General features: G+C 44.6%; 1 protein-coding gene across 1 annotated transcript in view; it reads right to left on the reverse strand.

Annotated features, from left to right (window-relative positions):
• The window catches only part of ADAMTS7 (ADAM metallopeptidase with thrombospondin type 1 motif 7), a 168,690-nt gene that overhangs the window by 48,924 nt on the left and 101,006 nt on the right, over positions 1–18,760 (reverse strand). The window contains exons 12-15 of the mRNA XM_074232515.1: positions 10,891–11,060; positions 9,483–9,616; positions 6,343–6,463; positions 3,461–3,705 (exon numbers count right to left, since the gene is read on the reverse strand). Coding sequence (XP_074088616.1) covers positions 3,461–3,705; positions 6,343–6,463; positions 9,483–9,616; positions 10,891–11,060 — 670 coding nt within the window. The remainder of the gene's footprint in view (positions 1–3,460; positions 3,706–6,342; positions 6,464–9,482; positions 9,617–10,890; positions 11,061–18,760) is intronic.

Consider the following 18,760-nt stretch of genomic DNA (forward strand, 5'->3'; position numbering starts at 1 on the left):
GAATACCCTAGCGGACATTTATATGGCTTTATTCATTTGATCTTTACAACACTGGGAGCTAAGTGCTTATTATTATCCTCGTGTTACATATGAGGAAACTGAAGCATACGTGCATTGGTCACACAATAAGTATCTGGGGTTGGATTTGAACACAGATCTCCCTGACTCCAACCCTAGAACTCTATCCTCTGAGCCACCAGCTGCCTGTGTAAGAAGGGCAGGGATAGTTCCCTCATTAGATATATAGGAGGCAGGGGCCCAGAAAGGTTAAGCAAGTACCAAGGTCACACTGTTGTTTAGTGGCACATTTAGGGCTTGTACCCAAGCATCCTGACTCCCATTTCTGGGCTGCAACCTATGCAGTGTCCAGCTCACGATACTCCCTCTCCTGAGGTTCTCTGGGCAATGTGATGCTGCTTTAAAGTCTCAGAAGGACAAGGACCGGGCTGGGTTCCCCTCTTTTCTGTAGATACTCAGTTATATGTTTGTCTATGTCTATTTATTTCTTTGTCTGTCATTTATCTGTCCATATAGCTCTATCTGCTATCTATCTACCCATTCTTTGCATCTCTTGATCTATCCATCTATCTCTCTATCTCTATGCTCTTATCCATCCATCCATCCATCCATCATCTACCCATCTATCTATCTATGTATCTATCTATCTGTGTATCTATCTATCTGTGTATCTATCTATCTATCATCTGTCTGTCCACCAATCCATCTGTCTATCTGAAGTTTCCATTTATAGCTCCCCAGTTCCTACTGACCCTTTTCTGCCAACCGATAACTAGACTTCAGTTCTCAGCAGGAAATTGGAAGGAGTGGGGAGGGTGACCTGTGCCAGGAAATGTCTGGGATCAATCCCGGGCATCTAGTTCAAGTATGAGTTGGGGTGGGGGTCGGGGAGTGAGGGGAGGGGACCCAAAACAGCCTGACTCTGGTAAGACTGGAATCTGCCTTGGGCGGTGGGGGGAAGAGCCCTAAAGTTATTTTATGCTTTCTCAGTCTAAATACATGATAGCAGAGAAAAAATTTAGTCATTATTCAAAACAACTAGAAATTAGATTTCTATGCTCCAGGGGCCCGGTCTTAGCTAACAGATAATAGGCCATAGGCCGGAGAAGCAATCTTCCCTAAGAGCTGGGGGGAGGTCAGAAGGGGGTGGGGAAGGAATCTTGCTCTCTGTGCTCTTTGGTGAAGCAGAGGGGAGGCCCAGCCAGCTAGGTTCCCTTAAGGATCCCCTGTACTAGACAGGTCAGAAACTTCTTTTATTCCTCTCTTCCAAGAATAATAGCTCCACTTGAGGGACAGATCTGTCCAGTGTGGGGGAGGTGCTGAATACCCCTGAACCAGCAATATTCCCTTGGAACCCCTCCCTGACCCCTCCCCAAAGGCTGATGAATTAGCATTTATTTTGAAAGGGGAAAGATTGATCTTTTATTCACAAATTTACATTATTGATCTGTTCAGGACAAGTGGTCAGTGGACTTCACTGGTGAATGCACAGAAGCCTTGCTGATCCTCTCTGTGAAATGGGCCTAAGGCTATCTGCCTTCCGTGATGCATTGGAGTCTCATGATGATCCTGCCCTGGGTCTATGCTCCAGTAACATCCCATCCCCTCAAAGGTGGTAGGGTGGTGGTGGTAGGAATATCCTTACCATTTTACAAGTGGGGAAACTGAGGCACAGACCAGGGAAGCAAAGCTGGGGCAAGAATAAATAACTAGGTATATAAAAGATATAGGAAAATGGACTGCTTTCCATTCCAAGGACTATTTCTGAGGCACTCCAGGTAGCTTGGTCTCTAAGTTGGGGTACTGCCATGGCCAGAACTGTGCTCACCAAGGAGGCTTCTTCCCTTCCAAAGCTTCCTTATTCCTTTCACTCTCTTAGGCTCCTGTGTTCACAACCTGAGGGTCATCCTTGAATCCACACATCCCACCAGATACACACATGCATACAAGGGCACATACACCCACACACATACTCATACTCTTTCTCACACACATTCACACACACACGCTCTCATACACACTTAAACACTCACATACATGCTCATACTTTTACACACATTCACACACTGACACACACATACTCTCACCCTTACACACCCAAATTCTCAGACTCATACACTCATAGAGACATTCTCATACACACTCATTCACACAAACACATACACCATCTGTCAAATCCAGTGCCAAACCTTGCCATTTCTCCCTTGAGTCTATCTCTCTCCCATATCCCTTTCTCTAGACTCACACAAATACCACCCAAGTACAGGCCCTTATCACCTCTGACTGGAAGCTATGCCTACCTGGTCTCCAAGCCTCCAATCTCTGCTCATCCATCCTCCACTCAGATGCCAAAGCATAGGTTTGTCCTTCACACCTCTCTCCTCCAGAAAAACCAGGGGCTCTCTATGACTTCCAGTCCATCCTTTGGCATCTAAAGCCGACAGGACCTGGCCTCTTCCAGAGTCCCCCATGCATTCAGTCTAAGCTGACCTATATCCTCCCAGAACATGAGCGGCTGTCTCCCGGCTCCAGGCCAAAGTTTGTCCTAGCTCCTGGAGGAGCCTAGAAGGTTCTTTCTCCCTTCTGCCTCTTAGAGTCTCTGACTTCTCAGATTCCATCCAACTTTCTTCAAGAGGCCCTTCCAAGGCCTCCTCCATGCTAGGACGTCCCCCTCAGGGATCGCCTTCTTTTTGTTCTGGGATGGCTATGATGCTGGGCCGGAAGGCAGGAATACCAGTGTTCTAAGCTGATCTCAGACACTCACTGACCATGGATCTCTGTCTGCCTCAACATCCTCAGCTGACAGATGGGGATAATTATAAGAATAAGGCACCAACTTCCCAGAGATGTGTGAGGACCAAATGAGAAACTGCGAATCAAATCTCAAAGCATCACATGAATGTTAGTTCTTACTCAAGCAAGTATTTACTAAGCTGCTAAGTCCATAGATGTTTACATTTAGCCTCATCCTATTAGAATGTGAGCTCCTGGAGGCTGTAGGGACTGATGTTTGCCTTTGTTTACATCTCTAAGGCTTAGCATAATACACCTTGTAGACATTAAGCACTTAATAAATGTCTACTAGACAAAACAGACTTAACTTCAAGTCAGGAGATCTGAATCCAAGTTTCACCTCCCTACTTAAGAGCTATATTACTTTAACCAATTCCTTTTCCCTCTCTGAGCTTCAGTTTTCTCATCTACTAAAATGGGAATAATAATATTATATTCACTTTCCCACAGGTTTCTACAATTCAGAAGCACTCAAGCAATGGGAGGTGGATTGTTTTAATGCCAATCCCTCCCTAGGCTAAGAGATCTCTGAGGGCTGGATGCTGCTCAAGAGTAAAGACTGTGTTGCCTCCAATGTGTATATCCTCCCACAGGGCCTAGTATCTGGGTTCCTTTGCAGTGGACTCCCCAGCCTAGGGGGTGGACATACCTGAATCCAAATGGGCTCCCTGGTGGGTCCTGGGGAGGTGAGGTTTTCCCAGTTCCCATTCCTCTCATATGTGAAGGTGGTGCCAGCCACTTTGTAGTCGCCATTCCACTGGATGGTCCATCCGCCATTTAGGAAATATTTCTCTGGATCCTCGCTCCTCAGGGCTAGGAAGTTTGCAGCCTCAGCAACCTCCTCTATCCGAATCTCTCTTGCCCCAGCTGGGATAAGCCCAATGTCCACATAACCTGCAAATGGTTCAAGCATCTTCATTCAAGAGACAGGAACCCATCTTTGCCCATGGGCGAGGATGGCCTTAGCCATCGGCAGAGCAGGCATCCAACCAAAAGACATGATTTCAGAGGGACTAATAAAACCCTGATGTGTTCCCTCCCCCACCCCCCTATCCTTCTCCTCTCACTGGTGGAGGCCGGAAATCATTCTCAACAACTCTTCCCCCTTGAGCTGAAGGTCTTGCTCCCTGGTAAAGGCCATGCTTCTAAAAAATTCTAAACTCAGTGACCATCAACAAAAACAAACAAACGAGAATTTTAAAAATGATTACACGTGGAATTGCAGATTTCTATAATTTATGGTTTGTTTCTTGAAATTGCACATTAACCCTCCTCCCTCAGTCTGTAGGAGGTGAGGCCCAGATGAGAGGGACTCCAGGAAGAGGGAAAAGTTTGTTGCTACAAGAACAGACCCCAGAAGGAAGACTTTGTTCCCAAAGAGGGATGTTTCCGGCCAGTCCAGAAAGAGGAGGTTGACTTTTTGAAATGCAAAGAAGCATCTGGCTAAGAGCTTAGCTGACCTTAGAATTCTTAATGGGGCAGTCACTGGAAAACCGGTTTTTAACACAAATTTTTGATCAGATGGTTAGAAAGCTAGAGAGAGATAAATGAAAAATAAAGGCAGGAAAAAAAAACAGAAGGAGAAACTGGGCTCCTATGGAAGCATCCTTAACAATTCGGTAGGAATAATAAATTTAGAGCTGGGAGGGATTTTATATACAACAGACATTGCAGAGGTGAGATGGCAGCTCATTGGATGGTGAGGGAGAAGGCAGTGACAACAATGATTTGGAGATTTTCAGCAAGGATGACTGGAAATGGTAGGATGGTCTCTCCAAAAGAAATAAGGAAGAGCCAGTTTGGGGCAAAGGTGATAAGTTTAGTTTGGGACATTATGAGTGGACTCAAGGCAAGCTAGCCAACTGAACGTGACCAGCAGACGGAAGTGATCGGGGATGACTATGTAAATATGGAAGTCATTTGCAGAGAGGTGATAAAATGAGCCATAAAAATAATGAAAAAAAGAACATCAGAAGAACTGAGGAGGAGGAGGAGGACAGAACAATTAGGAAATGGGAGAAAATAGACCAAGGAGATCAAGAGGGGCAGAGTGGTAAGAGAAGAGACAGGATAGTCGAGTCACAAAAACCAAGAGAAACGAAGGGAGGAGGAGAGAAGGACTTCAGAGGAAATTCAGTCTAAGTTTTTCATTTTACAGATAAGAAACTGAGGCCCAGGGAAGTATTATCATAAGAACAAGAATAATGATAATGATAGCTAGCATTTATATAGTGATTTAAGGTTTGCAAAACACTTTACAAGTTTTACCTTACTTCACAACAACCCAGGAAGTTATTAATTCATTAAATATATTATAATTAATCTATACTATATTAATATAGAGTAAATATGCATTGATATTGTTATATTAATTCATTAAAAACCTTGGGTTATTAAAATCCTCACTTTTACAAATGAAGGAATTGAAACAGCAGACATTAAGTGACTTGCCCAGGGTCACACAGTGTCTGAGGAAAATTAGTTCAACTTTCTCATTGCACAGCTAAAGAAACAGGCCCATAAAAATGAAGGTAGTTAGGTGGCATAGGGAATGGAACCCTGGGCCTGGTCTTAGGTGAACCCAAGGTCAAATCCAGACTCAGACTTTGCTGTAGGGGTAAAAAAAAGGGCAAAAAGCGGTAAGATAATATTTGTAGCTGCATGTCTGTAGGTTGAAGAAAAAAGATCCAGGACAGAAGACTGTAAATAAAAAAGAGAAAATGATCAAAGGAGCAAGTTCCCAGAGGAGAGAGTTGGTGATCAAAGACACACTGGAATGCATTAGGAAGCTAGCATCCTATAACTGGGTAGGCCTCAGAGGCACTCATTTTTATAAGGTAAAGAACCTGAGGCCTGGGGAGAAGATGTGATTTGTTTAAGGTCCCACAGGTAATAAGCATTAGAGGTAAAACCCGACTGCAGTTTTCAAGAATTTTTCCTCTGTGTTCTGAGGTTAGAAAGAAGAAACAGAAGGGAGGTAAGGACCAGTTTTTAGATGTGACAAAGAAATGAAGGTGTGCAGACATAGAGTTCTGGTCTCAAGTCCAGTAAAATAAACAGGGAGGTCACATCTACTTAGGGGGACAAGGAAGAGGCTAGAGGCCTGATGAGGGAGATTTAAACCAGTTGCTTCTGTGTAGGCTTCATTCTAAATGATCAGTCTTTGTGAGAACTCAGGACTCCTTTACACTCTTAAAAACTGTTGAGGACTTCTCCCTGATCTGCCCCCTCCCAAAAGAGCTTGTTTTTATTTGCGTTGTCCTTACCTATCCACATTTCCTTTCTCATAAATTAAAATATCTTGCTATTCTTATGAGAAATTTTGACCACAAGGACCCCTCAAAGGGTCTCAAGGACCCCCAAGAGTCCTGAACAGCACTTAGAGGAACATTGTTCTAAATCATGAGAGGAAGAGTGGGGATATCCCAAGGACCCAGCGCCTCTTTGTGAATTCTGGGTAACAATGGAGAAAGCTGCTCTGTCCTCCACCTCAGAAGGATCTCTAGTTCCTCTCCCCCATCTTGCCCTTACCCAGGCCTTCGGTCTCATCAAATGTCTTTTTCACTGTTTCGCAGGTGGAGCCGTCCCCGTGACACACACCGCACCGGTCCTCAATGGCATTGGAGTCAATCTCATAGTCACAACCTACGTTCTGAAACACAATCAACCATGGAGGTCACTGTCTGATAGTCCTTGCCTCACTCTTCCCATGAGCCTCTCTGACCTCCAGACCCAGATAGTCTCCCATCTCATCAGCATAGGATTGGCAGGTATTCTGTAATGATGGCAGGATCAATCAATCAGAAAGTGCTGATTAAGTTCCTACTACACACCAGGTCCTTCCCTAGTCACCAGGATATATAAAGACACAAGCAAAACAGCCTCTGCCCCCAAGGAGCTTATATTCTAACAGGGGAAATAACATACACACACACACACACACACACACACACACACACACACACACACACACACACACATACACACACACACAGTTATATATCAAACACTTACAAAACAGATCCAAGATGGATTGGGTAGGGAAGGAAGATGCTAAAAGCTGAAGGGACCAGGAAAGTAGGCACTTGCATTGAGGTCAGAGTCCTAGAGAGCATTTTAGGTATGGGGATCAGCCAGTGCAAGGACAGAGATGGAAAATAAATTGTGTGTGAGGAACAGTAAGAAAGTTAGACCAAAGAATGTGTAGAGGGGAGGAATCTGTAGTGAGACTGAAACAGTAAGAAGGATGAGACTATGGAGAACTGTAAATAACTCTTCTGATTGATATATTTGATATAGGGGTTCACAAATACATACAAACTCAGACAAATTCAAACAAAGAATAAATTCTTTGAAGAATAATTCACTTTGAGAGTATTTTGAAACCACAAAACACTGTCCTCACAACCACCAGGTAGGTCATAGGTAGTGCTCCTAATATTATCCTCACTCTACAGACGAAAACCTTGAAATCTAGAAAGGTTAAGTGATTTGGTCATCAAGACAAAACTAGTGGCTTCAGAATTGGGATTCAAATCCCTGTTCCAAGTCTAGTCCCAGGGGCAGCTAGGTGGTACAGTGGATAAAGCACTGGCCCTGGAGTCTGGAGTCCCTAAGTTCAAATTCAGCCTCAGACACTTAATAATTACCTAGCTGTGTGGCCTTGGGCAAGCCACTTAACCCCATTTGCCTTGCAAAAACCTAAAAACAAAATCATGAGCAGCCAAGTCTAGTCCCCCTCCCCCCCCAATTGTCTAATTTTACTGCACTTCCCTGACTCACTCTCACCCCCTTAATCCATCTCACAGAATCACAGAATGTTTGAACTGCAAGGAATGTGTTTTCTAAGAAGAGACTTTTATCTGGGCCTAGAATGTAGGAGTCAGGATGGCGAGCAGAGGGCCTAAGGGATGGGAAAGGTCTCTATTCTAGGAACAATCTAAGTTCAAATATGTCTTCAGACACTTAGAAGCTAGATGAGGAATTAATCACAATGAATAAATCACTTAATATCTGATTGACTCAGTCTTCTCAACTGTAAAATAGGGATCATAATAACACCTTTCCTCAAGGTTGTTGTGAGAATCAAATAAGAGGATAATTGCAAAACCCTAAGCATAATGCTTAGCACAGAGTAAGCATCATGTACATGTTAGCTACTATTACTTTTGAGCTTAACACCCCAACTCTAACAACTACCACCAGCTGGAACTATCATCTGAGCAACGCCTGAGAATCTCCTCTGATGATTTTTCCTGCATCATTCTTAAATCCCATCCCACCCCCATTTCCCCATTGTACATAGGGCCTCCCTCCTGCCATCGTCCTCCTTTCACAGTTAGTAGGAGAATTCGGTCCAAGTGCCATCCAGTGCTTGGCCTCTCAGTATAATGGCACTAGACGCTCTCAGACTGGTTTCTCACACACTTTGCCTTATGATCCAGGGCAAAGTGGAGAAGGAAGAACATTTCCAGCACGGAGGGAAAGATTATGTTAAGATACAAAGGAGGGAGTATCGTAAACAAGTGAAGGCCAATAAGGCTGGTTTATCTGGAATGTGGAGTCTATGAGGGGGAGTAATGGAAAATCAGTCTGGAGAGCTTGGAGCTAGATTGTAAAGGATTTAAATGTCAGACACAAATGTGTGCATTTTACTTTAGAAGTAAACAGGAGTCATTGCTATTTCTTAAGAGGGAGATTAGAGGGGCAATGTGGCCCAGTAAATAGAGAGGGAGCCTTGGAGTCAGGAAGATCCTGTTTCCCATTCCACTTTGGACTCATTCTGGCTATAGGACCATCAGCTCATGCTACAACAGTATTCCAAGATAATGAACGGCGGATCTTTCTTGGTTGAGGCCATTGGGGGTTCCCTAATAACCATTCTAAGAAAATATCTGTAAGCAACCAGCACAACTGTCCCACAGTGGAAAGGGATGTCTCAGGAGGTAGTGACTTGCCCGTCACTAGAGTATTCAATCCATGATAGAATGGCCATGGATTCCTGATCAGAGAATGGGTTGGACTGGGTGGTCACTGAGGTTCCTTATAACTGAGAGGGGACATGGCTTGGGTCTTTTGGCTCTCCTGTTCCATTCCCCATGACAGGTCCTCACCCTCTAAATTTAATGCTCTTTCTATAAGACCATATTGGATTATGGATTCTAATCATGGCTCCGAGTGCAATGAGGAAGTCATTTTATGCTCCTTAAGATTAATGCTTTTATCTTCTCTCCTGGATGAGACTGAAAGCTCCCATAAGGCAGGATTCTGACTTCTTTTTTGTCTTGCCTTTGGGGGGCTAGGGTCTTACACATATCCCTCAAGAACCCAAGGTTATTTTATTTGAATCATTTGGGATACTTCAAAAGTATTCACCCTCATGGGGCCTCAGCCTTTTCTATGATCACACTAGTTGCCAGTGGCTGCTTTGCATGAGTTGTACTAGCTAAAACCTTTCATAATTTCTTTGAGTCCTAGACATCCAAGCTAGGATAGGAGTCCAGGAGAGGAAGTCTCTGTGGTCCAAGTCCTCCAACACTCAGGCCCATGGAAACTTGAGGACAGGCCTAGCTTCCTTGTGCTGTCTATGGCTTCCCGTCCCACCCCTTCTGCCCCAAGCCTCTCTGGTCTGGGCCCAAAGAGGGGAACGGGCAGGGGAGGCAGAGAAATACCTTGCAGATTCCATTAATGCATAAGTCTCGACTGGTATTCCCTTCAAAGCAGGGGGTTCCGTCTATAACAGCATCTCGAAGTTTAATTGCAAAATACTCATTTGCAGGCCGGCAGTGCAGCTCACAGGGATTAACTATAGAGATTCAGAGAGAGAGGAAAGATCAGGAAGGAACCACCAGCCAGGAGGTCCAGTATGTAGACTGGGAGAAAGGTCCCATTTCTGGGAAACTAATAGCTTGGGTCCATGGGAGAGAGAAAGACTTAGGCATTCCCAAGCATCCAAGACAGAGAGTCTCTACACTACTCAGCAAAGATGGGCCAATTTGGATTTTAACTGGATCTTTCAACTCTCAAGCAATGAAACTACTATCAATGTGGAGTGGCACCTTCTCTGCCCATTAGTCTTAGAGAGATTCCAGGTGACTGAATCAAGTGACTTGCCCAGGTTCCCACAGTCTATAGGGTCAGAGATGGGAACTGAAGTAGTCTTTCTGGCTCCCAAGCAGGTTCTCTAAGTCTTAGAACATACTGTCTTTTTTTAGCAGTTTAGAAAAAAAAAAAGTTCCCCTGAGAAAATAAGCAGACAGCACTTAGCACAGTGCTTTTCGCATAGTAAGTAATATATATGTTTGTTAATTGAAATGATGATCATAATAATAGCTGCTAGCATTTATAATGTGCTTTACAGTTTGCATGGCACTTCACCTATTATCTCATTTGATTCTCAAGGCAACTGTATGAGGGGAGATGTTATTATCTCCATTTTTTTACAGGGAGGTAACTGAGGCCAGTTTAGGTTAAGGGATTTCTTCAAAGTCACACAAATAGTGTCTGAGGCAGGATTTGAACTCTAGTCTTCTGGACTCTATTGCAGCACTTAACTAGTGTGTGACCCTGGGCCAAATTGTTTTACCCTATTTGCCTCAGTTTCTTATCTGTAAAAATGAGCTGGAGAAGGAAAGGGCAAAACTATTCCAGTATCTTTTCCAAGAAACCCCCCAAAAAGGGCTCATGAGGAGTTAGACACGACTGAAAATAAATGACTGAAAGTTTATCTCTTTGAGATCAGAAACTATTTCTTTCCTACTCTCTGTGTGACTATAAGTCTGGGCAAACAAGCCCTTAATAAGGGTACGCAACTAATGGAGTACAATCTGGGCTGGGCCACTAGCTTTTTGCAAGGCTATTAAAAAAGAAAGCCATACATTTTCAAAATAGCAACTATCTCCACTCTCATACCTGGATACCAGGGAGCAATAGAGGATCGATCATCCTTGAGGAAAAGGAATCTCCAAGGTGGGATGTGAAGCCAAAATGGCCTAAGTCTTTAAGAATCTCAGCTCCAGGCTCAGAAGAGGGAGAGACGCTAGCCATGAGATCAAGTCATGGCTTTTGAAGGTGACTTACTGTGGTTAGACACAGGAACCCACTTGTATTGTCCTCCCTTGTAAGGCATGGCATCAAACTGACTGCACTGGATGTGACGAAAAGAGGGTCGGTCGGCTGGGCAGGTCTGGATGCTGCACAAACGGAAGCGCTTCCGTTCCCCAACACAGTACTTGCCGCCATATTTGGGCCTAGGTCATGGAGGAGAGGAACAAGAGAGAAACAAACCAATCAATAATCACGTGTGAAGTGCCTGTTCTATAACGGGCACTTGTGTCTGGGGTACTGAAGACCGAAAGACAAGTAGTTCCTGCCTGTAAGGAGCTAACATTCCCCTGGGAGAGAAAACTTGAAAAAGTGGAATTCCAGAAGACTGGCAACCCTACACCAGATAAAAGGAGATGAAGGACTCAAGGTGCAGAATGGAACATACATTTTTAGACATGGATAATGCAAAAAGTTATTTTCCTTGGCTAAGCATATTTATTACAAGAGGTTTTTATAAATCTTTTTTTCCATGGGGGAGAGTGTTCATTGAAAGAGTTGAAATAGAAAAAGTTCATTAAAAACAAAACAAATAAAAACTAAAAATTTTTCTCCAATGGGCATTTATTCTCCTTCCTACACTTTTCCCTCTCCATTGACATTACATTCACCAGAGTTAAGTGTTTCAACATTGTTTGTCTTTCCAATATTCTTGTTATTGTATACATTGTTCACCTGGATCTGCCTGTTTCACTCTGAATCAGTTCATATAAAACTTCCCAGGATTCTCTAAAATCATCCCCTTCCTTGTTTCCTCCAGCATAACAGTATTCCATCACATTCTAGAACATAACTTGTCCAGTCATTCTCCAGTAAATTCCTTTATTTCCAGGAATTTAATACCACAAAAAGAACTATTACAAATATTTTATTTTTATTGGTCCTTTTAAAAAGTAATTTTTTGAGGGAAGGCAATGAATGCTCGGGAGATCAGGAGAGGACTAATATAGAGCCTAAACTCTGAAGAAAATTAGGGAACCTAAGAGACAGGATGAGAAGGGGGTGCATTCTAGGTGTATATAAGAAGCAGTATATAAAAAAGAGGAGTAGTGTAAAATAAAGCTGGAGAGGTACTAGTACTACTAAAAACTAACACAATACAAGGTTTTAAGTTTTGCAAAACACTTTATAAATGTTGCCTTAATTGATCCTCACAACAACCAGAGGGCATAGGTGTATTATCTCCATTTTAGAGATGGGAAAACTGAGGCAGAGAGGTTCATACTGCTGGCAAGTGTCTAAATGAGATTTGAACTCAAGTCTTCCTGACTCCAGATCCATAGGTTCATCTTCTGTACAGTAATTATCATCTCTGGGACTGACCACCTTTCAGACATCCTGGCTTCTATCTCTGCCTTCCAAATCCTCATGCCAAACCCTAGAAAGGTGAATGGGGATTATGGGGAACACTCAAACCTGTTGGATAAAATCCAATGTGACTGCAATTTTTTTTTTTTACCAGATTAATCTGTGAAACAGGTCTGGAAAAGAACTGGAAAGAGAACCTGATTGATGGAGAGAAACGAAGGACACCGTGTCCTTTGACTTCAGGAAAGAAGTCCTGGTGACTAGAAGTCATTTTTTTTTATTCTCATTTCCCTTCCCAAGCCCAGCATTAGAAGAGAAATTTCCTGTCACCTGGAAGGTAGTCACTGTGCTCTGTGGGGCTCCATTGTCCCATTTGTAAACTGAGATTGGGTGAGATGGACCAGATGATCTCCAAGAGAAGGAGCCCCAAGACAAGGGCAATGACTTTCCTTCTCAGGTTACCCAGCTGTAAAATGGTAGATCCAGGATTCAAAATGACTCTGTGTTCTCTGAGCTTTCCATTAGGTCATATTTCCTGGTTCTTTTACCCTTTCCAGAACCCAGAATATCTTCCAGACAAGCAGGAAAATGTCCCGAACTACCCCCCTTCACCCCCCCTTTCCTGGTTGGGGATAGAGTGGGGCTTTGCCTGCCCAGGAATGACTTTCTGCATAGACCTCCCTGTGTCCTAGGAAGGACTCGGTCAATCTCAGAGCCAGCTGGTCCATTCGGGTTGAGTGGGGAGGGAGGAGAGTGAGGAAAGGGTCTCGATCCTTCAGACAAAGACCCTCTGCTCTTCTCCCCAGAATGGGACCCATGTTGGCCCTCACCCAAAGAGGCACAGCTGATCTTGCCTTTTCCTCTATGACCTCTGAAACAATGGAGTATTCAGAGGCGACCTGCTTTCTAGGCAAGGACAGCCTGTTTGGAGAGGGGAAGTCAGGGCCAAGGGCATGAGAATGACCACAGGTGGACATTGCCCCCCTTCTCCTCTCTTCTCTCCTTCCCTCCCAGAAGCCTTGGTGTTTCAGGGAGAGCTTCTCTAACACATACAGCCCAGGCAGCTGAGTCTGGGGCTGACTCAGAATCAGAGGCAAGGTCTGATTATTTAAAGCAGGATCATTTTTTAAATGTTTATACTCCCAGAATGGAGCCTGGGGCCCAGTTCATAGAAATTAAGAAAAAAAAATGATTTGCTGACATAAGATGAAATGAAACATTTTCCACAAATACAGCACATTTTACTAAATATCCAATTTCATTTGAGATTACACAAGGCTTGGCCTTTCTGAGTTCTAAAACTGCCTCCCCTCCCCACCTAAAATACTCTACAATTCTGATTCTTCTCTGAACAGTTCAAAGGAATAGAGAACTTGAGTTGAAGGGACCTCAAAAATCATCCTATAAACTCATTTAGCAGATGAGGGACCCAAGGTCCAACAAGCACGGGACTCCCCCCAAGGTCACCCAGCTAGCGACCATCAGAGCTGGCATCTGCCGGTGGTATTTCCTCTAGATCAAACCTGCCGTTTCCCTCAGATATCATGGACTCTCAAAGGGCTGTTCTGGCTGGCCCCCAGCAAGCCTCAATCGGGGCCAAGTTATAGGGAGGTTGAGTTTGGCTTGAACTAAGGATTTAAGTTGGGATGGTCATCCCAAAGGGGACCTGGATGCCCAGTCCTTGGAGATTTCTCCTTGGAGCAGAGAGTGGTCACAGTCATTCTGGATCAGAAAGTACTGCAAACAGAGACAGCTAGGTCCAGGGGAGAGAGCATGGGTCCTAGAATCAAGAGGACTTGAGTTCAAATCTGCTCCTTAGACACTCACAAGCTGACCTCTGGCAAGTCACTTACCCCAAATGCCTAAGGAAGAAAAGAGGAGAAGGAAGAGAGAAAGAAAGAAATGAGGAAAGAAAGCTGGATTCAGAAAGGCAGAAAATTCCAGAAGACCCAGACTCGAGCCTTCCAGAAGAACCAGTCTTCTTAACTGGATGAGCTTAATCTCCCATTTTCCTTATCTATAAAACCAGGATATTTCATCCATCAAATCAAATAATAGTTACTCCCAGAAAAGCATTGTGTATGGATAATGTGAGAGCATTTCCTAAGGACTCACTATGCACTAAGCCCCATGAGATGTGAGTTATTATTACCATCATCATTCTGAGTTGGTGTGGTCTGACTCTATTAATTGTAATTAGGTAAAACCCTTCCAGGAATGGCTAAACAACTTAATTTAATATTGGTCGAGGCCATTTCCTGAAGAGAACGACAATGACATAGGATGGGGTGGGGGGGAGGGATGGGGCTGCCATGGATAGAATCAGGCCAGTTCTGGGAAAGACCCAGAGTTCTTCTGGGAAAAAAACACTGGCCTTGGGGTTCACGAGTCTTTACCAGCTGGGTGACCTTGGGAAAGTCACTCGGCTGAGCTATGTCCTGGCTTCAGGCCCATCATCTGCCAAATGGACAGAATGATACTTGCACAAGACAGGCAGCGGGCACTGAGGTCAGTAAGACTGATGTGGGGCTGGCAGCCTAGGGGTATCAGAGAGACATCCCAAATGGTCCTAGTCCAGTCTCTGAGCCAAACTAGGTGGTGGAAACATAGTGACGTCTCTTAACCTCAAACTACTCCAATACTATTAATAATAATGAGGAGGAGGAGGAGAGCTAACATTTATATAAACCTATTACCACATATTATGTGAAGTATTTTACAGATATTATTTCATTTGAGCCTCACAATAATCCTAGGAAGCAGGTGCTATTAACTTTACAGTTAAGGAAACTGAGGCAAACAAGGCTAAGTGACTTGCGCAGGGTTACATAGCTAGTTAGTGCCTGAGACCAGATTTGAACTCAAGTCTTCATGACTCCAGATCCAATCTCACAGAGGAGCTAGCAGTCACATTGCTAACCAGAGTTTCTACATTGTTAGATTGCCCACTTGAATAAATCATAGTACCCGACTCCCTGCCACCTTCCTTCCCAAAGTGCTCATACTATTTACAATAAGTTGTTGTAAGGAAATCCCTAGAGAACCTAGAATCGTTATTAATAGGCAAGAAAAACAGAAAGGAAGGAAGAGCGGAAGGGATGGGGGGAGGGGTCAGGGATAGAGTGTCCCAGATTCTCTGAAGGGAAAGACGCTAACCAGAAGAAGATCCCCCATTTGACTAAGGAAGACAATAGTATTGGTTTCTGCTTGGGCTGGGAGTCCCAAGAGATATCACCAAAGCAAAACCATGAAAAGAATGTTGGATTCAGCATCACAGAACCTGAGTTGGAATCCTGACCTTAGGCAAATTGGGCCTCAGTTTCCTTATCTGTCAAGGGAGACTTCTGAGGTCCCTGCTAGCTCGGTGATGCCACAAGTCTCTGTGGAAGGCTGAATAGACCTTGGAAGGTCGACTTGAAGTCAGCAGGGACAGGAGGATATCCGTCAGTCCAGCTGTGGCTCCCCCGCCTGGCCTGTTCCCTTTGAATCCCCCGCCAACCCTCCAGGGGCTTCCAGATGTGAGTGACCAGCTCACTTACATTCAGCCCCTGCTCTGGCTTCAGGGAGTGAGCCCCCGTCCTCGCCTGCTCTGAGGAAGTTCTCAATGGGGTAGCCACACAGATGGTCAGGGTGACTTCCTTTCACCTCCTCCTCCTGTCTACCACCCATGGCCTAACTGGATGGGAGCCACTGGCCTCCGGAAAAGGGCAAATCTCCTCTCAGGAAGAGAGCAGAGCTGGACTAAGGGTAGGCAAGGTGGGCAGTTGCCAAGGGCCCATGGAGGAATTCTTTTTATGTGGCTTTTTATGAATGTACACATTGTGAGGGTGACCTCCAGGTCTCAGGAACACAGCTGGGAGAAGATGTCTTTTCAAAGTAGGCCTGGCTACGGTGAAATGGTGTATTTTAGGCATTTCTGTATTATAGGGTAGCTCAGAGAGGGGGCAAGGGGGAAAAGGGCAATTCTTGACCCCCCAATAAATTATGCACACATGGTCATCCTACCTTGGGGGAGGGGTGGAAAGAGAAGAAGGCAAGAACAAAGTCCCTGACCCAGCTCTGGAAGAGAGGAGCCCTTGTTCCGTCCCTCCTCCCCAGAGCTCCGAAGCCACATTAGAGGCTGCTTCTGAGAGCCCACTGGCATTCCATCTCTGGCTTGGGGAGGAGGGGAGGGAGAGTGGTTCTCTCTAATTATAGGATTTCCAACAGAGAACGCCCTTAGAGATTATGGGGTGCAATGCCTTCAATTCTCCACTGAGCAAATTGAGACTCCAAGAGAGGGGAAATGACCCAGGCCTCCATTTCCACATATTTAAAATGAGGGTTCATGGCTTGTCTCTAGAACACTTTAGGAGCCCAAGAATCAGAGTACAGCGGAGTCGTTGAAGACTTCCTCCCTTTTGAATCTCTGAGAATTGAGAATGATTTGGTTTTGTCTGTATCCTCAAGGCTTAGTACAATGCTGGCTCCTAACAGGGACTTAGTACATGCTTATTAATTGGTTGATGACCTGGGCACCATGAGAGACAAAAGATAGACAGGACAGAGAAGAAGAGTTCAGATCTGACCTCAGACTGCTGTGTGAAGTTATAGACTTATCCACTAGCTTATCGTCTGGTTAAGTTATAGGCTTATCTACTAAGTTATGGACTGAAGTTTTAGACTATTACGTTATAGCCCCATCTACTACGTTATAGTCTAGTTAAGGTATAGGCTTATCTATTAAGTTATTGATTGGTTGAGATCTGTTCAATGTGGAGGGAGTTTCCACAATGATAGGACCTTGAAGGAGAAACTTTCATGAGAAGACAAGGTTGGTGGGGCCAATGGCATGGCATGACCCATATTCCTCTAGCCCTTGAGCTGGGATCAAAGTAAAGGAGGCTTTGACTGCGTGGCAGGGTGAGGAAGCATTCCAGAGAAGGTAGATTGTAAGGGCAGAATGAAGCATAGTCAGACATGGCCTAAGTGTTCTTTTATTTCACTTGATTTTTACTGGATCAGAAAGGAAGGTTCTATTGGGACATGATTGGGAGGAGTCACTGGGAAGGGAACAATGTACTAGGAAAAAAATCAAGTAGACGTCTGTTTTTTCTTTTTTCATTGGTTCTGGGAAAAGGGCTTAAGATCTAGGCATTAGGAGTCCTGGGTTCCAGTCTGGATATTTGCCCTTTTCAGGTCGCGTCTCTCCCATGCAAAATAAGGGCACTGGACTAAATAAATGACTTCTATCTTCTAGCATTCTTCGCTTAAGTCATGATGAAGCTCAGTCTAGGACATAGGATCAGAACTCTACATCATCTCAGAGGCCATCTCAGATCTCAGAGGCCATCTAGTCTAACTCCCTTATTTATAGATGGGGAAACTGAGGCACAGAGAGGTAAGTTTATATTTTAAGGGCAAGTTGGTAATACATGGAGTCAGGTAACTCGAGTTCTAGCTCTCACCCTTTCCGACCCTCAGTTTTGCTCTCTATAAGATAAGGGCACTAATCAATACTCTGCAGACCTCATGAGAGTGGAGCCAAGGTGCTTGGCAAATTAATTTTGGAATAAAAATGCAGGGCTTGTTGTTAGGCTATAGGAGTGCCCCATGAGGGGATACGTCTGCTTCCTGACCTAGAAAACTGCTCTCAAGGAAAGCTGACATTTCTCCAAATAGTCTCTGATGCTGAGTCCTTCCAGGAGGGAAGCAGATCCTCCATCCCCCAGCCAGCCCAGCTGGAATGGCGCAGGACCAAAATATCCCCTGAAGGAGCCAAAACAAATGATTCCCTAGAGAGAAGGCTGCCAGCCAGTTTGTATATGCCTAAGGACAGGCCTTGGGCCATCGGCTCACAGCTGGTGCACTCCTGCCTTGTCCATGGCAAATGGAAGCCTAGGTTCTTGACCCGAAAAAGGCAGCTAAGATGGTTGGCCTCCTCATGTCCCTGAATATCCCTCAATGTCTCCTCATGTCCATTAGTCCTGAAATCTGGACATCTGGAGGGCAGGAATCTCAGGCCACCAAAAGAGAGGAGATCTGAGCCTCCAGAAGAGAGATGATGGAAGGGGCTTATGAGCTGGGGCAGAGAGCAAGGGTCCCAGGGGCCAGGGGCTGGGGTAGAAGAATCTATCCCCAGTCACCCCAGCATCCTATTTTTAGGATTAAATGAGAGCATTTCCTGACCTTGCTGACCAATGGCATGTTTCCTTAAATAACTGATTAGCATAAGAGTTGAAGGGATCTCAGAGGTCATCTTTTCCCCATCACTAAAATAAAGGGGTCGGACCAAATTATGGCGATGGTGCCCTTGGCCTCAAGAACGTACGTAGTGAGCTGAATTCCAAAGAGCCAACAAACGCCCTCTTCTTTGGCAGATGAGAATGCTATGCCCAAGAGAAAAGGGATTGGTTTCAAATCCCCCAGAAATCACATCTCAGATTGAAATCTAACCATTCCAAATTTTACAGATAAGGCAACTGAGGCCCAGAGATCAACTTATCCAAAGCGACAAAGACAGGAAATAATGGTTCTCTGATTCCAGATCCAAGGCTCT

The sequence above is a fragment of the Macrotis lagotis genome, chromosome 4, assembly GCF_037893015.1.
Source record: "Macrotis lagotis isolate mMagLag1 chromosome 4, bilby.v1.9.chrom.fasta, whole genome shotgun sequence".
Taxonomy (NCBI): Eukaryota; Metazoa; Chordata; class Mammalia; order Peramelemorphia; family Peramelidae; genus Macrotis; species Macrotis lagotis.